The 22,555-nt window shown below is 47.9% G+C and overlaps 1 protein-coding gene across 2 annotated transcripts; it reads right to left on the bottom strand.

The window, feature by feature from the left end:
• Nucleotides 1–470: 470 nt before the first annotated feature.
• On the bottom strand, nt 471–20,608 carry phldb3 (pleckstrin homology-like domain, family B, member 3). 2 transcript variants are annotated; one of them, XM_084444217.1, is made up of 15 exons: nt 20,346–20,608; nt 14,062–14,210; nt 13,692–13,802; nt 12,908–13,036; nt 11,256–11,378; nt 10,260–10,454; nt 8,016–8,126; nt 6,523–6,624; nt 6,292–6,379; nt 5,065–5,209; nt 4,638–4,725; nt 3,657–3,839; nt 2,753–2,969; nt 1,765–1,850; nt 471–1,218 (listed from the first exon to the last, which is right to left on the bottom strand). In XM_084444217.1, the coding sequence occupies exons 2-15, from the start codon at nt 14,206–14,208 to the stop codon at nt 1,084–1,086; spliced, it is 1,860 nt and encodes a 619-aa protein (XP_084300343.1). In that variant the 5' UTR covers nt 14,209–14,210; nt 20,346–20,608; the 3' UTR covers nt 471–1,083. The 2 variants fall into 2 exon arrangements, with proteins under 2 accessions (XP_084300343.1, XP_084300344.1); XM_084444218.1 differs by having other exon boundaries at nt 3,657–3,833.
• Between the last annotated feature and the right edge of the window lie 1,947 nt (nt 20,609–22,555).

Genomic DNA, 22,555 nt, shown 5'->3' with positions numbered 1-22,555 from the left:
ATAGGCCTACTCACACAATACTTCACGTATTGTAATAAGAATAAGTTATGGATTTAAGTTGTTAAACAAAAAATTAAGTATATATTTATTATATAAAGCATTATCTCTGATATTTGAAAATACAGCCCATTCTGTTCCTTAAATGAGAACTCTTACCTACTGTGTAAGCCAAGAATGATGTAGTTTTCCCCAGAATCCTAAATGTTTTTTCTTTGGCTGCGCGTGAAGATGTGCGACGGCACATCTCTGTTCTTAACACCCCTCCCGGAAAAAATGAGGAACTGAACCAAGACTAAACTCTGAATCAGGAACCTTGTGGCCAAAACTGCAGCAAACACGGTTCTCAATGCAAATCTGAATGTGAAGTCTTATATAATAACAGTCACATGTGAAACTGTACTTCCATCCTGAAGAGTTTTCCCACAAATAAACAACCACATATGTACTGTATGTATAAACTTTAATATAAGGATATAACATCATGTCATCAATAACTTACTGTAAATCATGAAAACTGAATACAGCCAGTGTCTTTATTGAACCAGAACAGCTCTTAGACTACAAATACTCCTCAGACCATTGTATTGGAAGCCGGTCCATCAGTACTTCAGTAGCCACTAGAGGGAGCTAAACCCCGCTTCTGGAAAAAAGGGGTAACATCCTCCCCCTCCAGTCCGAGAAAACCCACCCAAAGGCCGTTAGGCTGTAGGAATGGCCCTCTCTCTCTCTCAGCGGTTCAGCAGGTGTGTCGAATCCATGAATCTGTATCCACGCTTCAAACAGCCAAATGTCTCATCAGATCCTGTGACAGTTTCTTCGCCTCACAAAATCGTCCCTGAAGAGTTTCCACGCTGTCTTTTCAGTCTGGTACTCCTCATCCACCCCCCCTCAGAACCCCATCTGCTCCTCTTCATCAAATGCAGGTAGAAAACGGCAGTTGGGATCAGTCCAACAGCACCTAGTAGATGCCTGCTACAGTACATGGAAGGTGGCGGTCTGCCCACAGTCATGTAAACCTCTGTCGGGCCGGGTCCGTAGAAGCTCGGCCGCCTCCCGTAACGGGAGAGAGAAGGGGGCGGGGCATCAGTAACGGCTGTGCTCGTCTGTCGCCGTGACGATGACATCCATCCAGATCCTCATGGCCTCTGCGCTGGGAGACACCAGGAAGAAGAGGCGCTCGTAGGTCTTCACACAGAACGTCAGACTGGGCCGTGGAGACTGGAGAGGGAGAGAGAGACATAAAGAGAGAGAGCAGGAAAGAGACAGAGAGAGAGAGAGAGAGAGAGAGAGAGAGAGAGAGAGAGAGAGAGAGAGAGAGAGAGAGAGAGAGAGAGAGAGAGAGAGAGAGAGAGAGAGAGAAAGAAAGAAAGAAAGAAAGAAAGAAAGAAAGAAAGAAAGAAAGAAAGAAAGAAAGAAAGAAAGAAAGAAAGAAAGAAAGAAAGAAAGAAAGAAAGGGTAAATGTTGAGGATCATGTCCTAACTTGCTCTGGTATGGTTGACAGGCTGTTCCCACAACCTCTGTAGTGGTGTATGAGACAGTGGGGACTCACTGTGGTGGTATATGAGACAGTGGGGACTCACTGTGGTGTATGAGACAGTGGGGACTCACTGTGGTGGTGTATGAGACAGTGGGGACTCACTGTGGTGGTGTATGAGACAGTGGGGACTCACTGTGGTGCTGTATGAGACAGTGGGGACTCACTGTGGTGCTGTATGAGACAGTGGGGACTCACTGTGGTGCTGTATGAGACAGTCGGGACTCACTGTGGTGGCCGTGCGTAGATGGTCATAGTAGACCTCCTCTATGGCCTGGAAGTAGATCACTCCCTTCAGCTTCCTCTCATCGCAGTCTGCAACACAGCATGTATGAACAGAAGAGTCAGCATGTATGAACAGAAGATTAACACACTTTCACTAATGTCTTAGTCATTGAGATTAATGAGTAGCCATCCACTGCTCTGAGATCAGTTCATGAATCTTCAGAATTCATTTATTTAGGCCAAACACAACATCCCAATGAAAAGATCACAGTTCCATGTTTATCGCAGCGCAGCTCTCAGAGTACTGAATGTTTGTTCTAGGCCTTGAGGCCTAATAGCTCACCACAAAACTATTCATATTAGCCCACGCTTGTAGGCCTGTGTGCTTTTATTTGTTTATTGTAATGTATACTAAACATTGTATAGGTATTTAAAATACACGGTTATGTTGAAAATAAATATACCTATAAAGTAGTTATGTCTCTTGTTGTATTAGTTTGCCTTCTTATGGACATAATGTGCAAAAATAGATATTAGATATTCGAATGGTTCGAACCTATGTGTTTTTAAAGGAATATTTTAACGTTATCTTTGGCCACTTTTGACAGCTCTAATGACAATATAGTGAAAGAATAAGACAGGAGAACAGTGCAAAATACATGAACAAAGTGATACATACAATCAAAAATAAAACTATGTGCACCAGCGTACTGAGGCGATCTGAGGCGACCGAGATGTGTTTCTGAATAATCCCCAAACCGTGTAACCACGGTTACTCAAACAACATGGACTCACGCGCACATTCAAATGCACCTACAGCACCAACCCACACACACACACACGAGCACACACACAAACAAAAACACAGTGCCCTAAACCTATAAAAACACAAACGCACACGCACACACACACACACACACACACACAAGGCCAAACCACCCAAAAACATAAACACCCAGACACAGTCCCCTCCTGTCCCCGGCGCCCCTCACCGGTGTAGTAGGCTAGTCGTCTGTGGTCCGTGTCGAAGAGGAACCACCTCCTCCGCCAGGTTTTGACCCGTCCGCCCCTCTTGGTCAGGAAGCCGGCGCAGCGCCGCGGGGTCATCCTCAGGCCCATGCAGCCGGCCACGCCGTGACCCAGAGACTCCACGTGCGCCCGGAGGTCAAAGTTCGGGGAGAGGAAGAGGGGGAGGCTACGCTGGGGAGGCTGGACAAAAAGAGAGAGAGGGAGAGAGAGAGAGAGAGAGAGAGAGGAAGAGAGGGGGAGAGAGAGGGAGAGAGAGGGAGGGAGGGAGAGAGAGAAAGTGAGTGAATGAGTGAGTGAGTGAGTGAGTGAGTGAGTGAGTGAGTGAGTGAGTGAGTGAGTGAGTGAGTGAGTGTGTGTGTGTGTGTGTGTGTGTGAGAGAGAAAGTGGAAAGAGAGAGGATTCATTCAATATCACAAATGAAGAATGAGAAAGACTGATATACCAAATCCTCATGAAAATACTGCATCAAGATCAGAATTTGAGGCACTTTATTGGTATACAGTACACACATCCCACAAGAACAAGTTGGATCTTGTGTCCAATCCCCTCTATTTCCTATCTACATATCTAAGGAGCAGGGAGAGACCTACAGGATCTCTGGGATCCTGGGGTAAGACCTACCTCTGGGGGGGCTGGAGGAGAGACCTACCTCTGGGGGCCTGGGGGAGAGACCTACCTCTGGGGGCCTGGGGGGGAGACCTACCTCTGGGGGGGCTGGAGGAGAGACCTACCTCTGGGGGGGCTGGAGGAGAGACCTACCTCTGGGGGCCTGGGGGAGAGACCTACCTCTGGGGAGCTGGGGGAGAGACCTACCTCTGGGGGGCTGGGGGAGAGACCTACCTTTGGGGGGCTGGGAGAGAGACCTACCTCTGGGGGGCTGGGGGAGAGACCTTGCTCTGGGGGGCTGGGGACAGGGCTGGAGAGGGGGCTGGTTTTGGGCTGCTCGTCCGGCTGAGGCTCTTGGCTGGTCTGGTTCTCTGATGGCTCTGTGTGGGGGGACTCCGCCTCCCTCTGCCTCATCTCCTCCACCAGCAACCGCCGCCTCTGCTCCTGCGAACACACACACACACACACACACACACACACACACACACACACACACACACACACACACACACACACACACACACACACACAGTCAGGTCCTGTAAATGGACTGCACTTATACAGCGCTTTTATCCAAAGGCCTATCATTCACCCATTCACGCACACATTCACACGCCAATGGCGGCAGCTGACATGCAAGGTGCCAGCCTGCTCATTGGGAGCAATTTGGGGTTCAGTATCTTGCTCAAGGACACTTCGACATGTCGTCAGAAGGAGCCGGGATTCGAACCGCCGACCTTCTGATCATTGGACGACCCGCTCTACCTCCTGAGCCACAGCCGCCCCGTACCTCTTTGGTCAGCGTTATTGATTGCCTGTATTGTTTTGGGACCCCTAGTGGCGATGCTGGATATTGCATCTGGGTGTAGCAGCTGGAATGTTAGCTGTTGTTAAGCCCAAAAGCAGCACGGCAAAACAACAGGCGACAACAATGAACTGTGACAGTGTGGAAAGACGCGAGGCGCTACTCTCTCTCTCTCTCTCTCTCTCTCTCGCGTGTACAAGTGTGCGGTGATCTGGCAGCGGTCAGACAGACAGACAGCCGTGTCCGAAACCGAGGTTCTGAGCCGATTGGAGAGGCGTGTCCAAAGCTGCGGGTCTGAGGTGATTGGAGAGGCGTGTCCAAAGCTGCGGGTCTGAGGTGATTGGAGAGGCGTGTCCAAAGCTGCGGGTCTGAGGTGATTGGAGAGGCGTGTCCAAAGCTGCGGGTCTGAGGTGATTGGTTCCTGCCCGGTGACTCACCCTCTCTCTGAGCAGTCTCTCCCTCTCAGCCTTGGCCTCCTTCAGCCTCCGCTCCATCTCCACCAGGTCCAGCAGGCCCAGAGACGGGCTGACACACACACACACACACACACACACCATCAGCATCACACACCCGTCATCTTCATCATCATCATCATCTTTCCCCCTGATACATACACAGTCACCCTCAGCACCATCATCATCCAGCTGCAGGACACACACACACACACACACACACACACACACACACACACACACACACACACACACACACACACACACACACACACACACACACACGCTTTCCACTTCGTCAGACGTTTTCATATTAACCACCGGCCATCATGGTATATCTCCAGTCAATCAAAGAGTCAACCAATGGCGTTGCTCGTCTCGTTCCGACGTCCCTCCCCCTCCCAGGACTGACCTGGCGGCGCGGGAGCTGCTGGCGCTGTTGCAGGGGGTGAGGAGGCCGCCGCCCCCGCCACTGTGCCCGTTACTGTGTCTGTGCGGGGGGAGGGGGGGGGTGTGGGCCACAGGGCTCTGGCTGTCCGCTACCATCCTCATCAGCCCTGTGAGGGGGGGGGGGGGGAGAGGGGGGAGAGAGGGGGAGAGAGAGAGAGGGGGGGGGGGAGAGGGGGGGGAGAGAGAGAGAGAGAGAGAGAGGGGGAGAGAGAGAGGGGGGAGAGAGAGGGGGAGAGAGAGAGAGGGGGGAGAGAGAGAGAGAGAGAGAGGGGGGGGAGACAGAAAGAGGAGAGGAGGGGGATAGGTGGAGGAAGAGAGGAAAGAGGAGGTGTAAATAGTGAAGGAGAGGAAATGTAGAGAGGAGCCAAACCTTGAAAAAGCAACGCAAGCACAGATGCAAAGACACATCTTACACGTCAAGGTTTGTTTGTGTATGTGCACAGTGTGTGTGTGTGGGTGGTTTGGTGGATGGGTGTGCGTCTGTATGTGAGTGTGTGTGTGTGTGTGTGTGTGTGCGTGCGGGTGGGTGTGCGCTTGTGTGTGCGACTGTGTGCGTGAAAGGGAGAAACAGATGTTAGGGGTGGAGTTAACAGCTTAGCAGCAGAATAAATTAACTGAAAAACAGTGAATGTCTGAGGCCGTGGAAACTTTTTAACGAGATCTTAAAACATACCTTTTTATCATTGCTTTTACCACGTTGCGTTACTTGTCTTAGTAGTGTTTCTAAATTTGCTTTCTGTTATTATAGTTTTTATTCTATTTTACACAATCATTAATTTTTTATTATTTAACTTTATTGCTTCTTTTAAATCTGTTCCCACTGTATTTGATTTATGTTTTTATCCATCTCTTTTTATGTAAAGCACTATGCGCTACATTAATTTGTATGAATGGTGCTATATAAATAAAATTACACATTGACATTGAAATTGACAGAGCCGGCCTAGTCGCTGCACTGGTTGATCTGGTCCATACAGGTAAATCCTGTCCCTGCTCTCTGAGTCTACAGACACACCTCAGTCTACCGACAGAGAGAAAGAGTTGGGCAGGAGCTGGATAAACAGAAAGACTAAACACAGAAGAAGAGCAGAGAGAAAGAACTATTCTTCCACTCAATAATGGTCTGGGATAAACAATCAAGCATGCAAGCAAGCAAGCACACACAGAACGATGTCCAATCACAGCTCACCTTGCACCGAAAGCGGCCTATCGTTGAGCTTGTTGCTGCGATGTGAGCTCCGTCTCCTTGGTAAACTGGTGGGTTCTCTGGGTAGTTCCTGCATAATGAATCAGAATCAGTGAGTAGGGCCGCTACAATCTGTGGCAGAAAAAAACCAATTGAATTACTTCAATTCAGTCAATCCTGGATTCTCCGACATTCCAATTCTAAACATCATCAGTTTCTATGGTAACACCATACCTGAGGTGACTTGTGGATGGTCGGTGGCGAGAGTGACATCATGCAAGGGGCGGAGCTGGTGATGTTCGACCAATCGGTGAGCGGCTTTTTCTCTCTCAGAACCTGATGAGAGAGATGTGACTATTACGCGAGACGCAGAAACACTGCTGAGAGGGGAAAATCCCGAATTCAGACAGAAACCAGCGCACGGTAAGTCACCAAGACTGTGTGTATAAAACAGTGTGTATTGACCGTGTGTAATACACTGCCATGGAGATGCCAACAGTTATCACCTGACCAATGAGATAGAAGTAGAGTAGGCCTATACAGTTACATAACATAACATATGTACCACATGTACACAGTGACTGGGAAACACACTCTCACTTCTACAGGCAGAATCACCCTAATGAGTTAAACATCCCCCCCCCCCCCCCACCCGCTCCTCCTTCTCTCTGACTCACAAACACAAGAGTGATTCAGCCAGAGTATGCACTCCTTATTAACCCTTAAACACAGCCTGTCTGACGTCCCCGGACCACCGAGTATTGACAAGCAGGGGAAGTATGAGTGAAACTTGAGTGAAATGAAGAACAAGTCCCTCTTGTAGGAAGAGGAATTGCAACAGTCACTATCCAGTTGAACAAGTACTATCCAGGCATGTCATATGAACAGTCATGCTGTAGTCAGATACACACACACGCGCACACACACGCGCACACACACACGCACACACACACACACACACACATTTAAACTGTCTATGCCGCTCTCCTCCCCTTAACTGGAACGCCCTTTAGCCCTCTCTCTCTCTCTCTCTCTCTAAAAAAAAAAGCACAACGGATACACTTTGTTTTCTTTCAGAAATTATTCTCAAACACCCTTGAGCACATTTGATTTGTGGTGTGATTCAGCTTACCGGTGCTGTGGCGCTTCACAAGTTCTCCCTGGTTAACCTCTCTCTTCTCGGTCTCTCTTTCTCTCCCTCCGTCTCCCTCCCCTGTACTGCTTTACTCCTCCCCCTGTTCCTTACTTCCCTCCCTCCCTCTCTCTCTCTCTCTCTCTCTCTCCCACCCCCTCTCTCTCTCTCTCTCTCCCTCCCTCTTCCTCTCTCCCTCCCTCCCCTCCCTATCTCTCTCTCTCCCTCCCTCTCCCTATCTCTCTCTCCCTCCCTCCTATCTCTCTCCCTCTCTCTCTCTCCCTCCCTCTCTCTCTCTCTCCCTCCCTCTTCCTCTCTTATCTCCACCCCACTCTCATCAGTCTAATCAGAGGCATGACATTGGTTCAACAACAAAACCGTATCATTGCCCATGAGGTGAGTTGGCAAATCAATTTGACACATCAAATGAAACAGAAAGTCATTGTTGGAGAATTGAAGCGAACGAAGAACAGAACAGATTCTCACCGATTAGATCAATAGATTCAGTGTTTAACGGCGTTGCCTGTTGAGGCTCGGTTCTGAGGTACAGTCACACTCGGCGACGGTGAAACTAATATCGTTTCGGTTCTCTTACCCGCGGAGAGGAATGGAGCAGGTCTCTCCTCTCTTTCCTTAAGGCGTTCATCTCTCTATCCTTCTCTCTCTCCATTTCTTTCAGCTGTTTTTCTAGCTGATGGACCCGCTCCTGAAAAGGAAAGAAGCCGACATATTTCTCTCTTTCTTTGCAGAAGTACACTCATGCAGTATTGCAGCTATTTACACTCCCCTTTATAGATATAATGGACATATATCTGTAAACCTTATTACAGTATTTTCAAGTAGGTTCAGTTACATTTTATACAGCCCTTGATGACAACACTATGTAATGCAAGTAGGCTGCTATTCTAGTTTTATTTAAGGGAACACCAGTCAAATAACACAACTTCATTTGCAAGTTAAAGGGTAGAAAATAGAGAGAAAAATGAGAGAAAGACATGACAGACAAAAAAAAAAGTGATGTCAGCTCAGCACCTCAGTAAATGTGTGTGTGTGTGTGTGTGAGGGAGAGAGAGAGAGAGAAAGAGGTATAGAACAGAGCTGTCAAATGCAGCGAGGCCATAGGTCAACTAGCTCTCTTCATTTCTCACAATCGCTCTCTTCACATCTAATTCCCTCCTTCCCATGTTTCTAGCTCCCTTCATCCTCCCCTAACATCCCTCTCCCTTATATAACACTACACAGTCTAATGCTCTCTCACCCTCCCCTAACATCCCTCTCTCCTCCATATCGCTACACAGTCTAATGCTCTCTCACCCTTCCCTAACATCCCTCTCTCCCTTATATATCACTACACAGTCTAATGCTCTCTCACCCTCCCCTAACATCCCTCTCTCCCTTCTATAACACTACACAGTCTAATGCTCTCTCACCCTCCCCTAACATCCCTCTCTCCTCTATATCACTACACAGTCTAATGCTCTCTCACCCTTCCCTAACATCCCTCTCTCCCTTATATATCACTACACAGTCTAATGCTCTCTCACCCTCCCCTAACATCCCTCTCTCCCTTCTATAACACTACACAGTCTAATGCTCTCTCATCCTCCCCTAACATCCCTCTCTCCCTTATATATCGCTACACAGTCTAATGCTCCCTCACCCTCCCCTAACATCCCTCTCTCCTCTATATCACTACACAGTCTAATGCACTCTCATCCTCCCCTAACATCCCTCTCTCCCTTAAATATCACTACACAGTCTAATGCTCTCTCATCCTCCCCTAACATCCCTCTCTCCCTTATATATCACTACACAGTCTAATGCTCTCTCACCCTCCCCTAACATCCCTCTCTCCTCTATATCACTACACAGTCTAATGCTCTCTCATCCTCCCCTAACATCCCTCTCTCCCTTAAATATCCCTACACAGTCTAATGCTCTCTCATCCTCCCCTAACATCCCTCTCTCCTCTATATTACTACACAGTCTAATGCTCTCTTCATTCTCCTCAGGAACCCTTTACTCCCTCTCTCTCTCTTCACTATCCCCTATCTGGCCTCGTTCCCTTTCTCTTTTTCTTCCTCTCCCTCATTTTCTTAATCTTTCTCTTTTTCTTCCTGTTCACTTTTTTTTGTGTGTGTCTTTTTTTCCTCAACTCTTTACACTCCCTCCCTCCCCCCCCTCCCTCTCTCCTTCTCTCTCTCTCTTTTTCTTTCATGCTGGTCTCACGGCAGGGGCTGATGTAATCGCCTAACTTGTTTGTGCAGTCATGTGACAGACAGGACGATGCAGATGGGTTTGGGGGGGGGGGGGGGGGGCGGGTTCACGTTCATGTAAGCGCTGGGGGGGGGGGGGAGTCACATTCATGTAAGCGCTTGGGGGGGGGGGGGTCACGTTCATGTAAGCGCCTGGAGGGTGGGTAAGGGGCACCGGTGAAGAGAACGTCCCCAAACAGACACTGGGGGGAGCTGTGATGAGAGAAGGGACAGTGTGTGTGTCTGCATGTGTATGTGTGACGGTGTACATGTGTGTGGGAGGGAGAGAGAGAGAGAGAGAGAGAGAGAGTGTGTGTGTGTGTGTGTGTATGTGTGACAGTGTAAATGTGTGTAGGAGGGTGAGAGAGAGAGAGAATGCGTGTGTATGTGTGTGTGTGTGAGCCCTATTTAAAGGGAAACCTGAATGGTGGATAATCCGTCTCTGTTTGCCCGTTGCTAGCGGTGTAAACACCGACCTGCGGAGCGTGACAGCGGACGAGCCGCCGACCAGTCAAACCAGCCGGGGCGGCTCTGCGAAATTCCCCCCCCCCGACGGCTCACCTCCCACCGCGCTGGCCACTCACCTGCGCTCGCTCGACGGCATGCTGCTGGCGTGAGATCTCCTTGTCCGTCTCCGCCCGGCCGCGTCGCTCCTTCCTCACCTCTCCTCCGTCCTCCTCCTCCTCTTCCTCCTCCTCCTCTAGCCCGCTCTCTCGCTCCAGGACACGGAACTCCCAGTCCTCGAACGCCCTCGCCGCCACCTCCGCCGCCTCCCTCTCCTGGAAGATGGTCGAGCAACAGGGTCACACACGTGACAATAATCACACTGTTCACATTGTCAATGCCAACAAGAGTCATATCGATATGGCCTGTTTAAAGAGATACAAATGCAAAACAAATAAACAAATAAGACGGATATAACGAAAGAATAAAAAAAGAGGAGGGGAACAAAGGGACAGGGGAAGAAGCAGGAAAGCAGCCATAACGGCCTCCGGGCTCGGAGCAAGAAACCAGCCGTCAGACCGATTAATTAATCCCAGGCTGTGAACCCCAGTCCCGGGCCCCTGTCTCCTGACATCTGCGTGTCACATGTCGCACGGCACAATGAGCGCGTTTGTGCGCGTCCTCCGGCCGTGACACATAGGCTACTTCTCTCTGACACATCAGGTGGAACAGGTACCGCGGAGACGCCTGTCATAGTGTTCCGACGAGAGACAGCCTGACACGAACGGCAGATGGCCGATGCTCTGTTCCCCTCAGACAGGCTGAGCGGAGCTTTCCTGCTCAAAAAAACAAACCCAGAGACCCCTGATCGGTCTGATGAAGGTCCTCAGGACCGAACCGTTATGTTTTTTTTGACTTATTAATGTTTTTTTTAACCTTTATTTATATTTTATATATGCTGATTCCATATTGAGTTGAGGAAAAACAAACGGCATAGTATGCACATGACAGTGGAAGGATAAAAGCTAGGCTTTCCAGAAAGCAGTTCGGACCTCATTCTCCTGGTACGTAGGGTCAGGAGGATAAAGGCTAAACAGCCGGCGTGTAACTAGACTGCTCTCGGGTCACCGCTTCACCTGCTGCAGCTGCAGCTGTTCTCTCTGGCTCTCTGGGTGATCTGGGATCAGCGTCTCCTTCTCCTCACACCTCCTCCTCAGTTCCTCCACCCGGGCCCTCTCCGCCTCCAGATTGGCTCGCTCCTGCACAGACAGAGAGAGGATAGGGAGAGAGAGGAGAATGAGAGAGAGAAAGCTTCCAGGGACGATGACGCCGACCTCTTCGTGGTGTGCGTAGCAGTTACAGTATACATGACCCAGACTTCCATGACTTGAGGCGAAGACAAAGACGCCTAACGAAGTTCATGAATGCGATGCCCTCAGGCGGTAGGCTGCGGTCCATCAGGAGCACGTCCGCATGCCACGGAGGCAGCTTCTCCCCCAAGGCCATCAGCCTCATCAATAAGGCTAGTGTCCTCCTCTGACTGAATTATGATTATTCTAATGTCAAAACTGTATTCTTCAGGTGACCACTTATACCCCAGCAGTGATTGACTGATCAGTTGATTGACTGATTGGTTGGTTGATTGACAGACAGACAGACACAGACAGACAGAGGCGGAAACTTGGCAGCCCTGTCCATATGTACAGTGACAGTACAGTAGGCTATAGAATATAATAGGAAAGATACTGTATATGTACCTACAAACAGTGATACAAGCACAGGCGTTCAGCCACACTAGCTAACCCAACCAACATCCCAGATCCAGCTAGCTAACCCTACCAACATCCCAGACCCAGCTAACTAACCCAACCAACATCCCAGACCCAGCTAGCTAACCCTACCAACATCCCAGACCCAGCTAGCTAACCCTACCAACATCCCAGACAGCTAACCCTACCAACATCCCAGACCCAGCTAGCTAACCCTACCAACATCCCAGACCCAGGTAGCTAACCCTACCAACATCCCAGACCCAGCTAGCTAACCCTACCAACATCCCAGACCCAGCTAGCTAACCCTACCAACATCCCAGACCCAGCTAGCTAACCCTACCAACATCCCAGACAGCTAACCCTACCAACATCCCAGACCCAGCTAGCTAACCCTACCAACATCCCAGACCCAGCTAGCTAACCCTACCAACATCCCAGACAGCTAACCCTACCAACATCCCAGAACCAGCTAGCTAACCCTACCAACATCCCAGACCCAGCTAGCTAACCCTACCAACATCCCAGACAGCTAACCCTACCAACATCCCAGACCCAGCTAGCTAACCCTACCAACATCCCAGACCCGGCCTGGTCATGCCTTTGTCTCATCACGACAAGGCTGGCGTCACATTTCCATTACTCTGCTGGTGTCTGGTAACAAGGTGATGATCGTGATGTGGATCAGTGAACGTGAAGGAGGCCAATATGATTAGTCTGAGCAAGGATGGACAAGGTCTATAAATCACCTACAATGCCCTGATACCCTGATCTACAGATCCCCTGCAATGCATGCTCTACACATCACCTGCAACACATGATCTATAGATCACATACCATGCATGATCTACACATCACCTGCTATTAAAAACAAATAGCTAATGAGCTATCCCTAAATGATGAAAACAGATCTACTCTGTCCACTCTACTGTTGACAATGCAATCTATCATAAGCTCTATTGTGCCTCCATCAACACAGGGAACACAGTGTGCTGTATGTATCTCTGTCTGGTGCAGACCGTCTGTCTGGATGTGGTCTCCCTGCGTCTGGCCTCCAGCTGCAGAGTCTGCAGCTGCTGTGTGTGTCTGAGCAGCTGCTTCTGCTCCATCTGCAGCTCCCCTTGCAGAAGGGCGATCTCCAGCTGCAACTGCAGCAGAGAGAGGGATGGACAGAGAGAGAGAGAGATGGAGAGAGAGAGAGTGATGGAGAGAGATAGAGAGAGAGTGATGGAGAGAGAGATAGAGAGAGTGATGGACAGAGAGATAGAGAGTGATGGAGAGAAAGAAAGAGACAGAGGGAGAGACGTAGACAGGGAGGGAGAGAGAGGAAAGGAGAGAGAGAGGGAAGGAGAGAGATAGTGATGGAGAGAGGGGGGGGAGAGAGGCATGGAGAAAGAGATGGATAGGAATTTACTACTGACACTTTATTGATCCATTACGTGACATTTACAGTTTATCCAAAGTGACTTACAATAAGTGCATTTGTCTAGAGTAGCTGATGAAGAGGATTGATTAAGTTACTATTGGGATTTTCGTGTTATGCAATACAGACTGCACATACGAGTCATTGTCAGTAAAGCCTTCTATGAGAACAGGTGACACCAGCAGTCACGGTGCTCGATCACACACATACACATGATCTACACATGATCTACACATGACCTACATACGTGTGCACAGATCCACTGGGCGGACGGACGGACTGAGCATTCACAGGAGACGCTCGTCTGCTTTATCTACCCGTACGCAAATACAATCACGCTGCTCGCTGTTCGCCGATTGCCTCAACAATCAGCATCTCACCTCTATCTTGAGCTCCTCCCTCTGCTGGTCGATCTCTGTGATTCGCTGTTGGAGCGTGGAGGGTGAGGCCACACCCCTTCCTGACCCCGCCTCCGAGCGTTTAGTGTGGATCTGAAAGCAGAGAAGAAGTTGCAAAACCGGCGACCCTGGATTTAAGAAAAAGTGGTTCAGTGGGTTGGGAGCAGGGCGCTCCAGAGTTGTGGATTTTGGCTCCCCACAGCAGCGACTGCATGTACTGAATACCAGTGGGTTGTGAACCGAATGACATTTCAACTTCATTTAAGATAAAAAGCTCCTGTCAGCTGATTACATTAGCGTCATTAACAGCCTCACCTGACGCCCGTTAAGAGGGACAAACCCACCCCCTTACCCTCTCGCTCTCCGTGCTGCTGCTCTCTGTGTCCGACTCCGCCCCCGAGGAGGCGGAACTATGCCCTCCAGCCAATCTGGCAATCCACGGCGGCCGCAGGCCCTGTTCCCATTGGCTCCTGGGGCTGTCCATATTGTGTCGGGGCATGTCTGAGAGAGGGAGATAGAGGGTTAGAGAGAGGTGCTGAGGGGGGGTTGACTGACAGGACCTGACAGGATACTGTGGTAATCTAATCCAGAGTGTGGTCGAGGGCGCATGGAAGATCAGGTGACTGCCCTTCAGTGAGATATCACAGTTGAGTAGTGAAACCGTACCGCACAAGCACTTAAAAAAGTACCGAAAATCCCCAGTCGCTTCCAGAAAGTGTTTGGTCAGATGGAGAAAGCAACTTGGGGCCAGAAGAGGAAGTCGTAGCGAGCGAGAGGAGAGAACCCCGGATGTGGGGAGGTGGTTTGGGGGTTGTTTGCGCAGGGTGTTAGTACAGATCTGATGCACATGGAAACAACAGCTATTCTATCCCAAGCTCTTGAGGTGCATTGCCAGGCAACACAATATTTCCGATGCAAAACGACTTTTTCTCAAAGCATTAGAATATGTTTTTTTTTGTAAAATACAAAAGGGATTCCTCTTAAAAGTACTCTTTATCATGTTCCTTTCATCTCTTTCATGCTTGTTTGTCTGTTTAACTGGAACAAATATAGTTTGAATCATTTTTCTTTTTTGTATCTATAGGGTGGTTTTCAGCATTGTGTATGTAGGGTCCATCTCTCTCTTTCTGCCTCTCAGTCTTTCTCTCTCTCTCTCTCTCTCTCTGTGTCAAACACCACATGCACACACACATGCACACACACGCACGTGTGCACGCGCACACATGCACGCATGCACACACACACACACACACACACACACACACACACACACACACACAAACACACACACACACACACACACACACACACACACACCCACACCCACACACACAGACACAGACACACACCCACACACACACACACCAGAAAGAGTGTGGGAACATAGTCGTGATTGTTGAATCCTTTCCCAAGCGCTCTTTCTCTCTTCTTCCCTCTCTCTCTCTCCCTCCCTCCTTATTAGGTGGTGCAGGAGAACAGAGATAAATATACAACCCAGATATGAGTGAAGGGTTCCAAACACAGACTGGCACACTGACACAGACAGAGGCCGAGAGAGACAGAGAGACAGACAGAAAGGGGGAGTGAAGGACAGAGAGGGGAGGAGGACAGGAGAGGAGGGAGAGAGAGAGGGAGGAAGTGGGTTTTAAAATGTCAAAAGGCTAGTGTCATGTTTCCACGGGGAGGAGATGTGAAACGGTGGATGTGCAGAATACAACTTGACAGAGTTATACAGGGACATACAACACCAGGGTGTTTACCCTGGTCAGAACACACACACACACACGACAGCTTAGGCCTTTAGGCTGACAGCGTAACTGACAGCTTTCCAACTGGAAATCATCCATGCGCTCACTGTAGTCTATGAAATACCCATTCATAACAAGGTGGTTCCTGAAAACCACTCTACGATACTACTACGATACTATGACACTGTCATCTTTCTTCTAATATCTACATAATGTAATAACAAAATAACATGTATAGGTGCTCTGACACATCAAGTATTTATATATATAGATGTTGTTATAGCCTGAGTACTGACAAGATTCATCAACTTTAAAGCCAGTGCACTGTATAGACATGGATGATTTACAGTCAGCCTAGAAAGCTGTCAGCCTAGATGGAACACTGTCAGCCTAGAAGGAAAGCTGTCAGCCTAGAAGGAAAGCTGTCAGCCTAGAAGGAAAGCTGGTGTCTGTCCTGGCGGAGCCAAAAGAGACTGAGCCAGTGAGTCACGCATGAACCGAACGGACGTCAGCAAACGTGTTATCTGACCTCTATGTAAAGTCCACCTCAGATAGACTATCGACGCAGAGAGAGATTCAGAGAGTAAAGTCCATGCGTCATGTCAACACAGAGGTTTTTCAAAAGAAACAAACAAAGGCTAAACAAACAGAATACACAGATGAGAGAGGATAGGTGTGTGTGTGTGGACGGTGGGGGGGGCAGGGAAGAACACTAATGATGGACAGAAAGAAGAGACAGAGAAGGGGGATTGGGGGCGTGTTTGTGTGTGTGAGTGTGTGTGTGTGTGTGTGCTACTTTTAATCCAGGAAAGCAGACCAGAGCACTCATTCATTCTCACACTGCAACGCTAATCATTCTCCTCAACTCAGCAATAAACAGCCAACAGCTGACTCACCATAACACTCCCAAACACGCGCACACACACGCACGCCAACACATGCGCACGTACACACACACAAACAAACAAACAAACAAACAAACGCACACACACGCACTATATCCAGAACGTACACACAGAAAGAGAAGAGATTTAATTTTTGAACACATGATCCTGCTATGCACTGTACGTGCTGCCATCTCTAACCACACACGTAACCTCCCAACCCTCCCCTGTAAAGCTTCTTTCATAACTGGGTTCATGCTTTTCCCCTCACTATCGTCTTTCTCTGGCCGGGGGGGCTCTGAGGAAAGTCTAAGAACCACCTGTGCAGAGGTATAAATAATGAATCATAGTCAACCTCATCCTCCCTCTAACTGTTCTGGACATGTGCACCTTACGGCCCTGTCCCATGTCCCGCCTTGACCCCTTGAGGTCATCTTAGGGTTCAGCTCCACTTCTGATATTGACCTAAATCCCTTTAGTTCACACTTTAGCCTCGTCAACCTGAGAGGAGGGGCAGACATCCACACAGTACAGGAAGTCAGAACTATACCAGAGGACATAACTAAGGACAGAACTAGTCAGTCGATATTCATAGGTCCTGTCACATTCTGATGAGCGCCATATTGGTTTAAAGATAAACACATTTCAGTGGGATATGTGAGGAAGAATTTTGTGAGTGTGTATGACCTAGAGGTCTGTGACTTCGGCCCCAGTACACAGCACAGTAGCACACTGCTAGTAAACAGTCCAGTAGCCCACCACTAACATTAACACTTTGTGACCAAACCATTTTGTATTTTGCCCTGTTCATTTACCCTGTCTTATCTTTGCACTGTCCCATCTCATCCTTGCACCCTGTCTAATGTTGTCTATCTACCCATCAGTTATGCACCAACTGACCACAACAAATTCCTAGAATGTGTAAAAACTACCTGGCAATAAAACTGATTCTGATCCCAGAAGCCCCCACTCCCACTGTCCAGTGGTCTGCTATTGTCATGTTTGGCGGGGATTGAGTGAAAGAGAAAGTAGGCTAAGCATTGTGTACACAAAACCATATATTCACAACAGACAAGAGCTATATTCCGCCAGGCATACGCACGTGACAAAAGAGTGCAGCTACTGCATACCGCTGGGAACACTGAACGCAATGAATGCAATGCAGGGGCCATGTTGTCACTATGCGCTCAATGCGAGGGCTCTTATAGGCTGAGTGTCATACATGTAACACATGACCGGCGCTAGGCAGCAGCCCTCCTGAGGGTCGATCTGGCTGTGCCTGGTGCCAAAAGCACCTCAGATAAGCGAGATGAAGCCGGCTGTTTTCTCCATTCTTCAACAGAGAGAATTCCACTTATTTCAATGGAAAACGGGGAGGCTTGCAGAGCTTAAGTGCTGAGGGATAAGTGTCCTCTAAACTCTGAAAACCTCACAGTGTTGTTGCATTGAAATAGGTGGAATTCTATCTCTTGAAGAAGGGTGAAAACAGTGGTTTTTCTCCTGCTCACCAGAGGTAAAGGAGTAGCTATTGCTACTTCGGTTTAACCTTTAACCTATGTGGAGTCTTGAAGAGCTTTGGGGTTCAGTGCATCGAGGTTCCTCCACCCCCACCTTCAGTCAAGCTCATATTGAGGGCTGCTCTAAGCTGAGCGGTACAAAGCGGGTAGTTAAAGGATAAGTACACTGAATTTCATGTTTAGCCCTATTCCTGGTGTCCCTGGCATGTATCTGACTAGTACAGGTTAAAATATTTCGGTTTCGGCGTTAATATTCCCATCTAGTATGGCTTGGCCAGTGGACAGCCTGATCGATCTATCTCTCTATCTACCTACACTACTGTATATGGACAAAAGTATTGGGACACACCTCTTAATCATTAAATTCAGTCTGTGCACATCAGTGTCTGACCTCACAAAAGTCTGACTCCAAAAGTGTGTGTGAGTGTGTGTGTAATTTATGTATGTATGTATGTATGTATGTATGTATGTATGTATGTATGTATGTATGTATGTATGTATGTATGTATGTATGTATGTATGTATGTATGTATGCATGCTTGTATGTATGTATGTATGTATGTATGTATGTATGTATGTATGTATGTATGTATGTATGTATGTATGTATGCATGCTTGTATGTATGTATGTATGTATGCATGCTTGTATGTATGTATGTATGTATGTATGTATGTATGTATGCATCTATCTATCTATCTATCTATCTATCTATCTATCTATCTATCTATCTATCCTATTTCAGCTCTCTTGTCAGTTCTTTCTGGCCTGCTGCCAGAGAGCAGTGTGACATCGGTCAGACTGGTGTCCTGGAACACCATGTTAAAACACCAGTCTCAGCTAGATGACCTCAGCGCCCACAGAGCCAGGCCATTGGCTGAAGGCCGAGAAGCAGGAAGCTGCCGTCACTCCACACGACCCTGAGCAGGAAGAGCAGGTGAGAACAGAGGAGCAGGGCTGGACTTGCTGCATTGTGCAGCCTGCCAGGGACAAGGTGAGAGCCTGACAGGCAGCTAGGTGTGCCTGGGTCTATTGTTGGACGACCGGCTGAGCTACTGTAGGGGGGGAAGGGAATGCCGGTGTTGTTGGGGGACTTCTGGCTTTGTTCACACAGGCTATTATTAAAACACTGCGTCTACCAGTGAGAAAGTCACTTGCAGTAGCTGTGTTTACCTTAGTTAATGATAATGCCAGTTCTCTGAGAGGCATCATCTAGATCTTCAAGAACTGATTTGGTCCATTGACACCTTTCCCAGTGGCCATTTTGACATGTCATAGCAGGGTAAACCCAGGTGTAATGATACCATTTTTAAGTTCCCATTCTATTTAGTGTGTCACAGCCATTCTAGTGAGCCAGCATGCACAATATGTCAGGGCCATGGCCCACCTAAATCCTAAATGGAAAAGGGCCATAATTCATGTTATTAATTACACCTGTGCTTACCCTACAATGGCATGTCAAAATGGCTGCAGGGAAAAGTCTATTAGCTGAAGGACACATTTTGCGTTATATTGCAACACTGTGGAATGGCCTGAAGACACCACTAACTGCACATGGCAGTGAGTATCACTAATCCAAGGGCTGGTTCAACAACACAGCCTGGGATCCCAGTGGCGCGAGAAAATCTCTGAGCTGTGATGTCATGAAATAATGACCCATTAATGACAGACTAGGCCCTCGCATCACTCCATACCGGAGCAGGGCGTGGGACGGAAAGAGAGGGATAGGTTGATAGCATCTTTTCATTCCCCGGAGTGCAATCCTCCCACCCAGAGCAATCTTTTCTCTCAACCGCTCTGTCCTGCACTCCCTCTGCCATTTGTTTACACACCGTGTTCTGACGGTGGGATAAAGGGCACGCATACAGTATAGGAGCCTTGTAAACAATGTGGGTTTATGTGAACTGAGCCCATTGTCCTGGGACCTGTGGGTTCCTGGACCAGTCTGTGAAATAACCTTCAGGGTACGAATATAAACCCACTATAATAAGGGGTAAGAATATAAGCCCACTAATAATGTCCACTTCTCATGGTTCCCACAGTAAGAAAAATGATGATATGTAAAGGTTGGGAGAGTAGTTTTGGGTCAGCTGAGTGCTCCAAAGGAGAAATGTAGCTCTACGTTAAGAATTTTACATTAATATGTAGGCCTATTTTACATTTGTATTGTAAACACATTTTTTTCTTATTAGCCTACTTTAAGTTATTTTAGATCAAGTCTGGGAGTAAATTTACACAACTAATTTGGTTAATTTCTAATAATATCAGGCTATTCTGCAATCCTGCACCCCAGGATTCAACTTCCACTGTACAATCAGTCCAATAAAGCCTACCACGCCACGAGGGTCCGTGATAAGTTGGTCATCGCATCAACTTTCAAGAGTCTGAAACAGAATCTATTAACTGTAGGTGACTGACTAATTGCCTTTCAAGTTGTTATGACTTCAAACCAGGGCGAGACAAATGGAAATCAAGACCGCATGCCCTACCTGTGATATGGTCCTCTGGATGAGAAGTAGCGCTGTTCCTTAATTTGGTAAATTACAGGCTGATAAACGTAAACAAACAAACAAAACAAAAACGGCTGATGTTCCGTGCGCGCTTTCGCTTTGAGCTATCCGTAAACTTATCCGCAAACTTTCGTACAGTATAGCCTTGCTATTCTTCCACCGTAGGCCTACTCCGTCCAGTCGTACTTTGATATCTGTCCCCTCTCTCCCTTGTCTCTGGTTTGATTCAATCACCCCGTAGCCTATCGGCATCTGTGTGAAACTGGCAGATCGGAATCTGTCGGCACCAACAGGTGAAACCGAATGCAATGTTGAGAGCGAGGGAGGCGGAGGAACATTGACGACGGGGAGAAAACGCATAGGCTGCTACGAGGAAACGGCTGTGAATTGGAGTGTCAGTTTTTGTGGTTTATTGTGAGAGCGGGCACCACACTGAAATGCGAGTTCTATTCTGAGAATATCCGAGACTATGGTTTTCTCGCGTAGTCTCATAATGGCACAGTGCCCAACCACTTCACAAGTCTGTGGGGCGCGCTGACAAAGACATGGCTCTCGGAGTATCATTCATTTCATTCAACACCACCAAATAGGCCTCCTCTTTCCACCGTTGGCCCATCTCTCACCGGCTCTATCACTCTGCCCGGCCACTTAACAACTCTGTCTGAATGAGCTGATACTGTAATCATGGCTTACCCCATCAGTCTCTCCTTATTAAACAAGGCATGTGGGCTGGGTGAGCTGGCAGAGCTTGAATGGGCAGAGAACAACTGAAAGGAGAAGAACGGCGTGAGCAGATGGAAGGGGCAGGAGCATCATGGGTAGGAAAGAGCAGCTGGCAGCTTACTTACAAAAAGCACAACAAGTTATAGAATAGATATTTTTATTTTATTTTTTAACTTTGAAGGGACTCTGCCTTTTATACAGCATATCTTCTGCATGATGGTAATACTGGTTACACCCTCTGTTTAAAAACAATGCAGGTGTCTGTCAGCGAGTACCTTGCCTGTAGATTGTTTGAGTCCAGTGCTGACAGAGACAGCTGGTAGATGAAGAGGTTGTGTGTGTGTGTGTGTACTGTGTGTGTGTGTGTCAGTATTGAACTAGCATGTGACACATCAACAATGGAATCTTTTCTTCAGACTTCTTTTCTTTTAACTTGAAAAACTCCTCTCCACTTTCATCTTTCAGGGGCAGCAGCCACATAAAAGTTGTATAATTTCTAACAAGGTGTGTCACATCTTTCAAACTTCCATCAAGTCCAAGCTTGATGGACAATTCATTGTCCTCAGATATTATGATTTGATGCTCAAGTAACAATGTTCAAAGGTTAGAGAAAAGCGTGCGTACACTTTTGAAATGCTCGACCCGACAAGAAAGGTCTTGCAGTCCGTCATGGATCTGTAAGCTTCTTCCAAGAAGCATACCCTTGAGTCAGAGTAGCCATTCTCAGAACCCACGACTCCTCAAACCTGTCCACCTGGTAGATAGAGTACAGTCACTGGAGCGAGACAGCAAGCAAACACCTCCTGAGGAATCTGGACCCAAACTGGTTGTGTCAGTTGAGACTTGATGACCCCATTTACACCTGGCATTTAACTGCATCTTGTATCCAGATTGTGTCTAGATTTTATTTAACCTGATAACCTGGTATTACTGTGTCTCCAGTGAGATCTGATTGAGATCAGATTGCTCTATCTAGCTCAAACAAGCGAACGTCACATTGGTTTAACATTGCTGAATGTGGATTGAAAACACATTTGCGTTTACACTTGTGTTCAATGTGGTCGCAATGCGCCCCTGACCACCTCCAGAGGTGGCTGATCAATCCGTCTTCAAAACGTTTTAGGTGCATTTACACCTGTACTTTCATGTGGTTTAGCACTATCAGATTACAATCTGATCACCCAAAACACATTTTAATGCCAGGTGTAAATGCGGTCTATGTTACAGACAGCAAAATATACTGCATTCAACCATTAGGAAAAGTACTTTGTGGACCGATTCAACAATAGATAGTGGACTAGTAGAGACCAGTAGCAAGCACACAAAGCCAGGCCCGTGATGGCTTTTGGACTTCTGCAATGGAAACTTTAGGCCACTGTGATTTTGAATGCAAATAGGGGATTTTAATTTTCCTGCTATGCAAAAGAAAGTCTCTGGCTGATCAGAGAGAGTAGTGTGCCTTGCCT

This window comes from Borostomias antarcticus (assembly GCF_949987555.1).
Source record: "Borostomias antarcticus genome assembly, chromosome: 10".
Classification (NCBI taxonomy): Eukaryota; Metazoa; Chordata; class Actinopteri; order Stomiiformes; family Stomiidae; genus Borostomias; species Borostomias antarcticus.
Note: the sequence above shows the minus strand (reverse complement) of the source record. Positions and strands in the feature narration are given on the sequence as shown.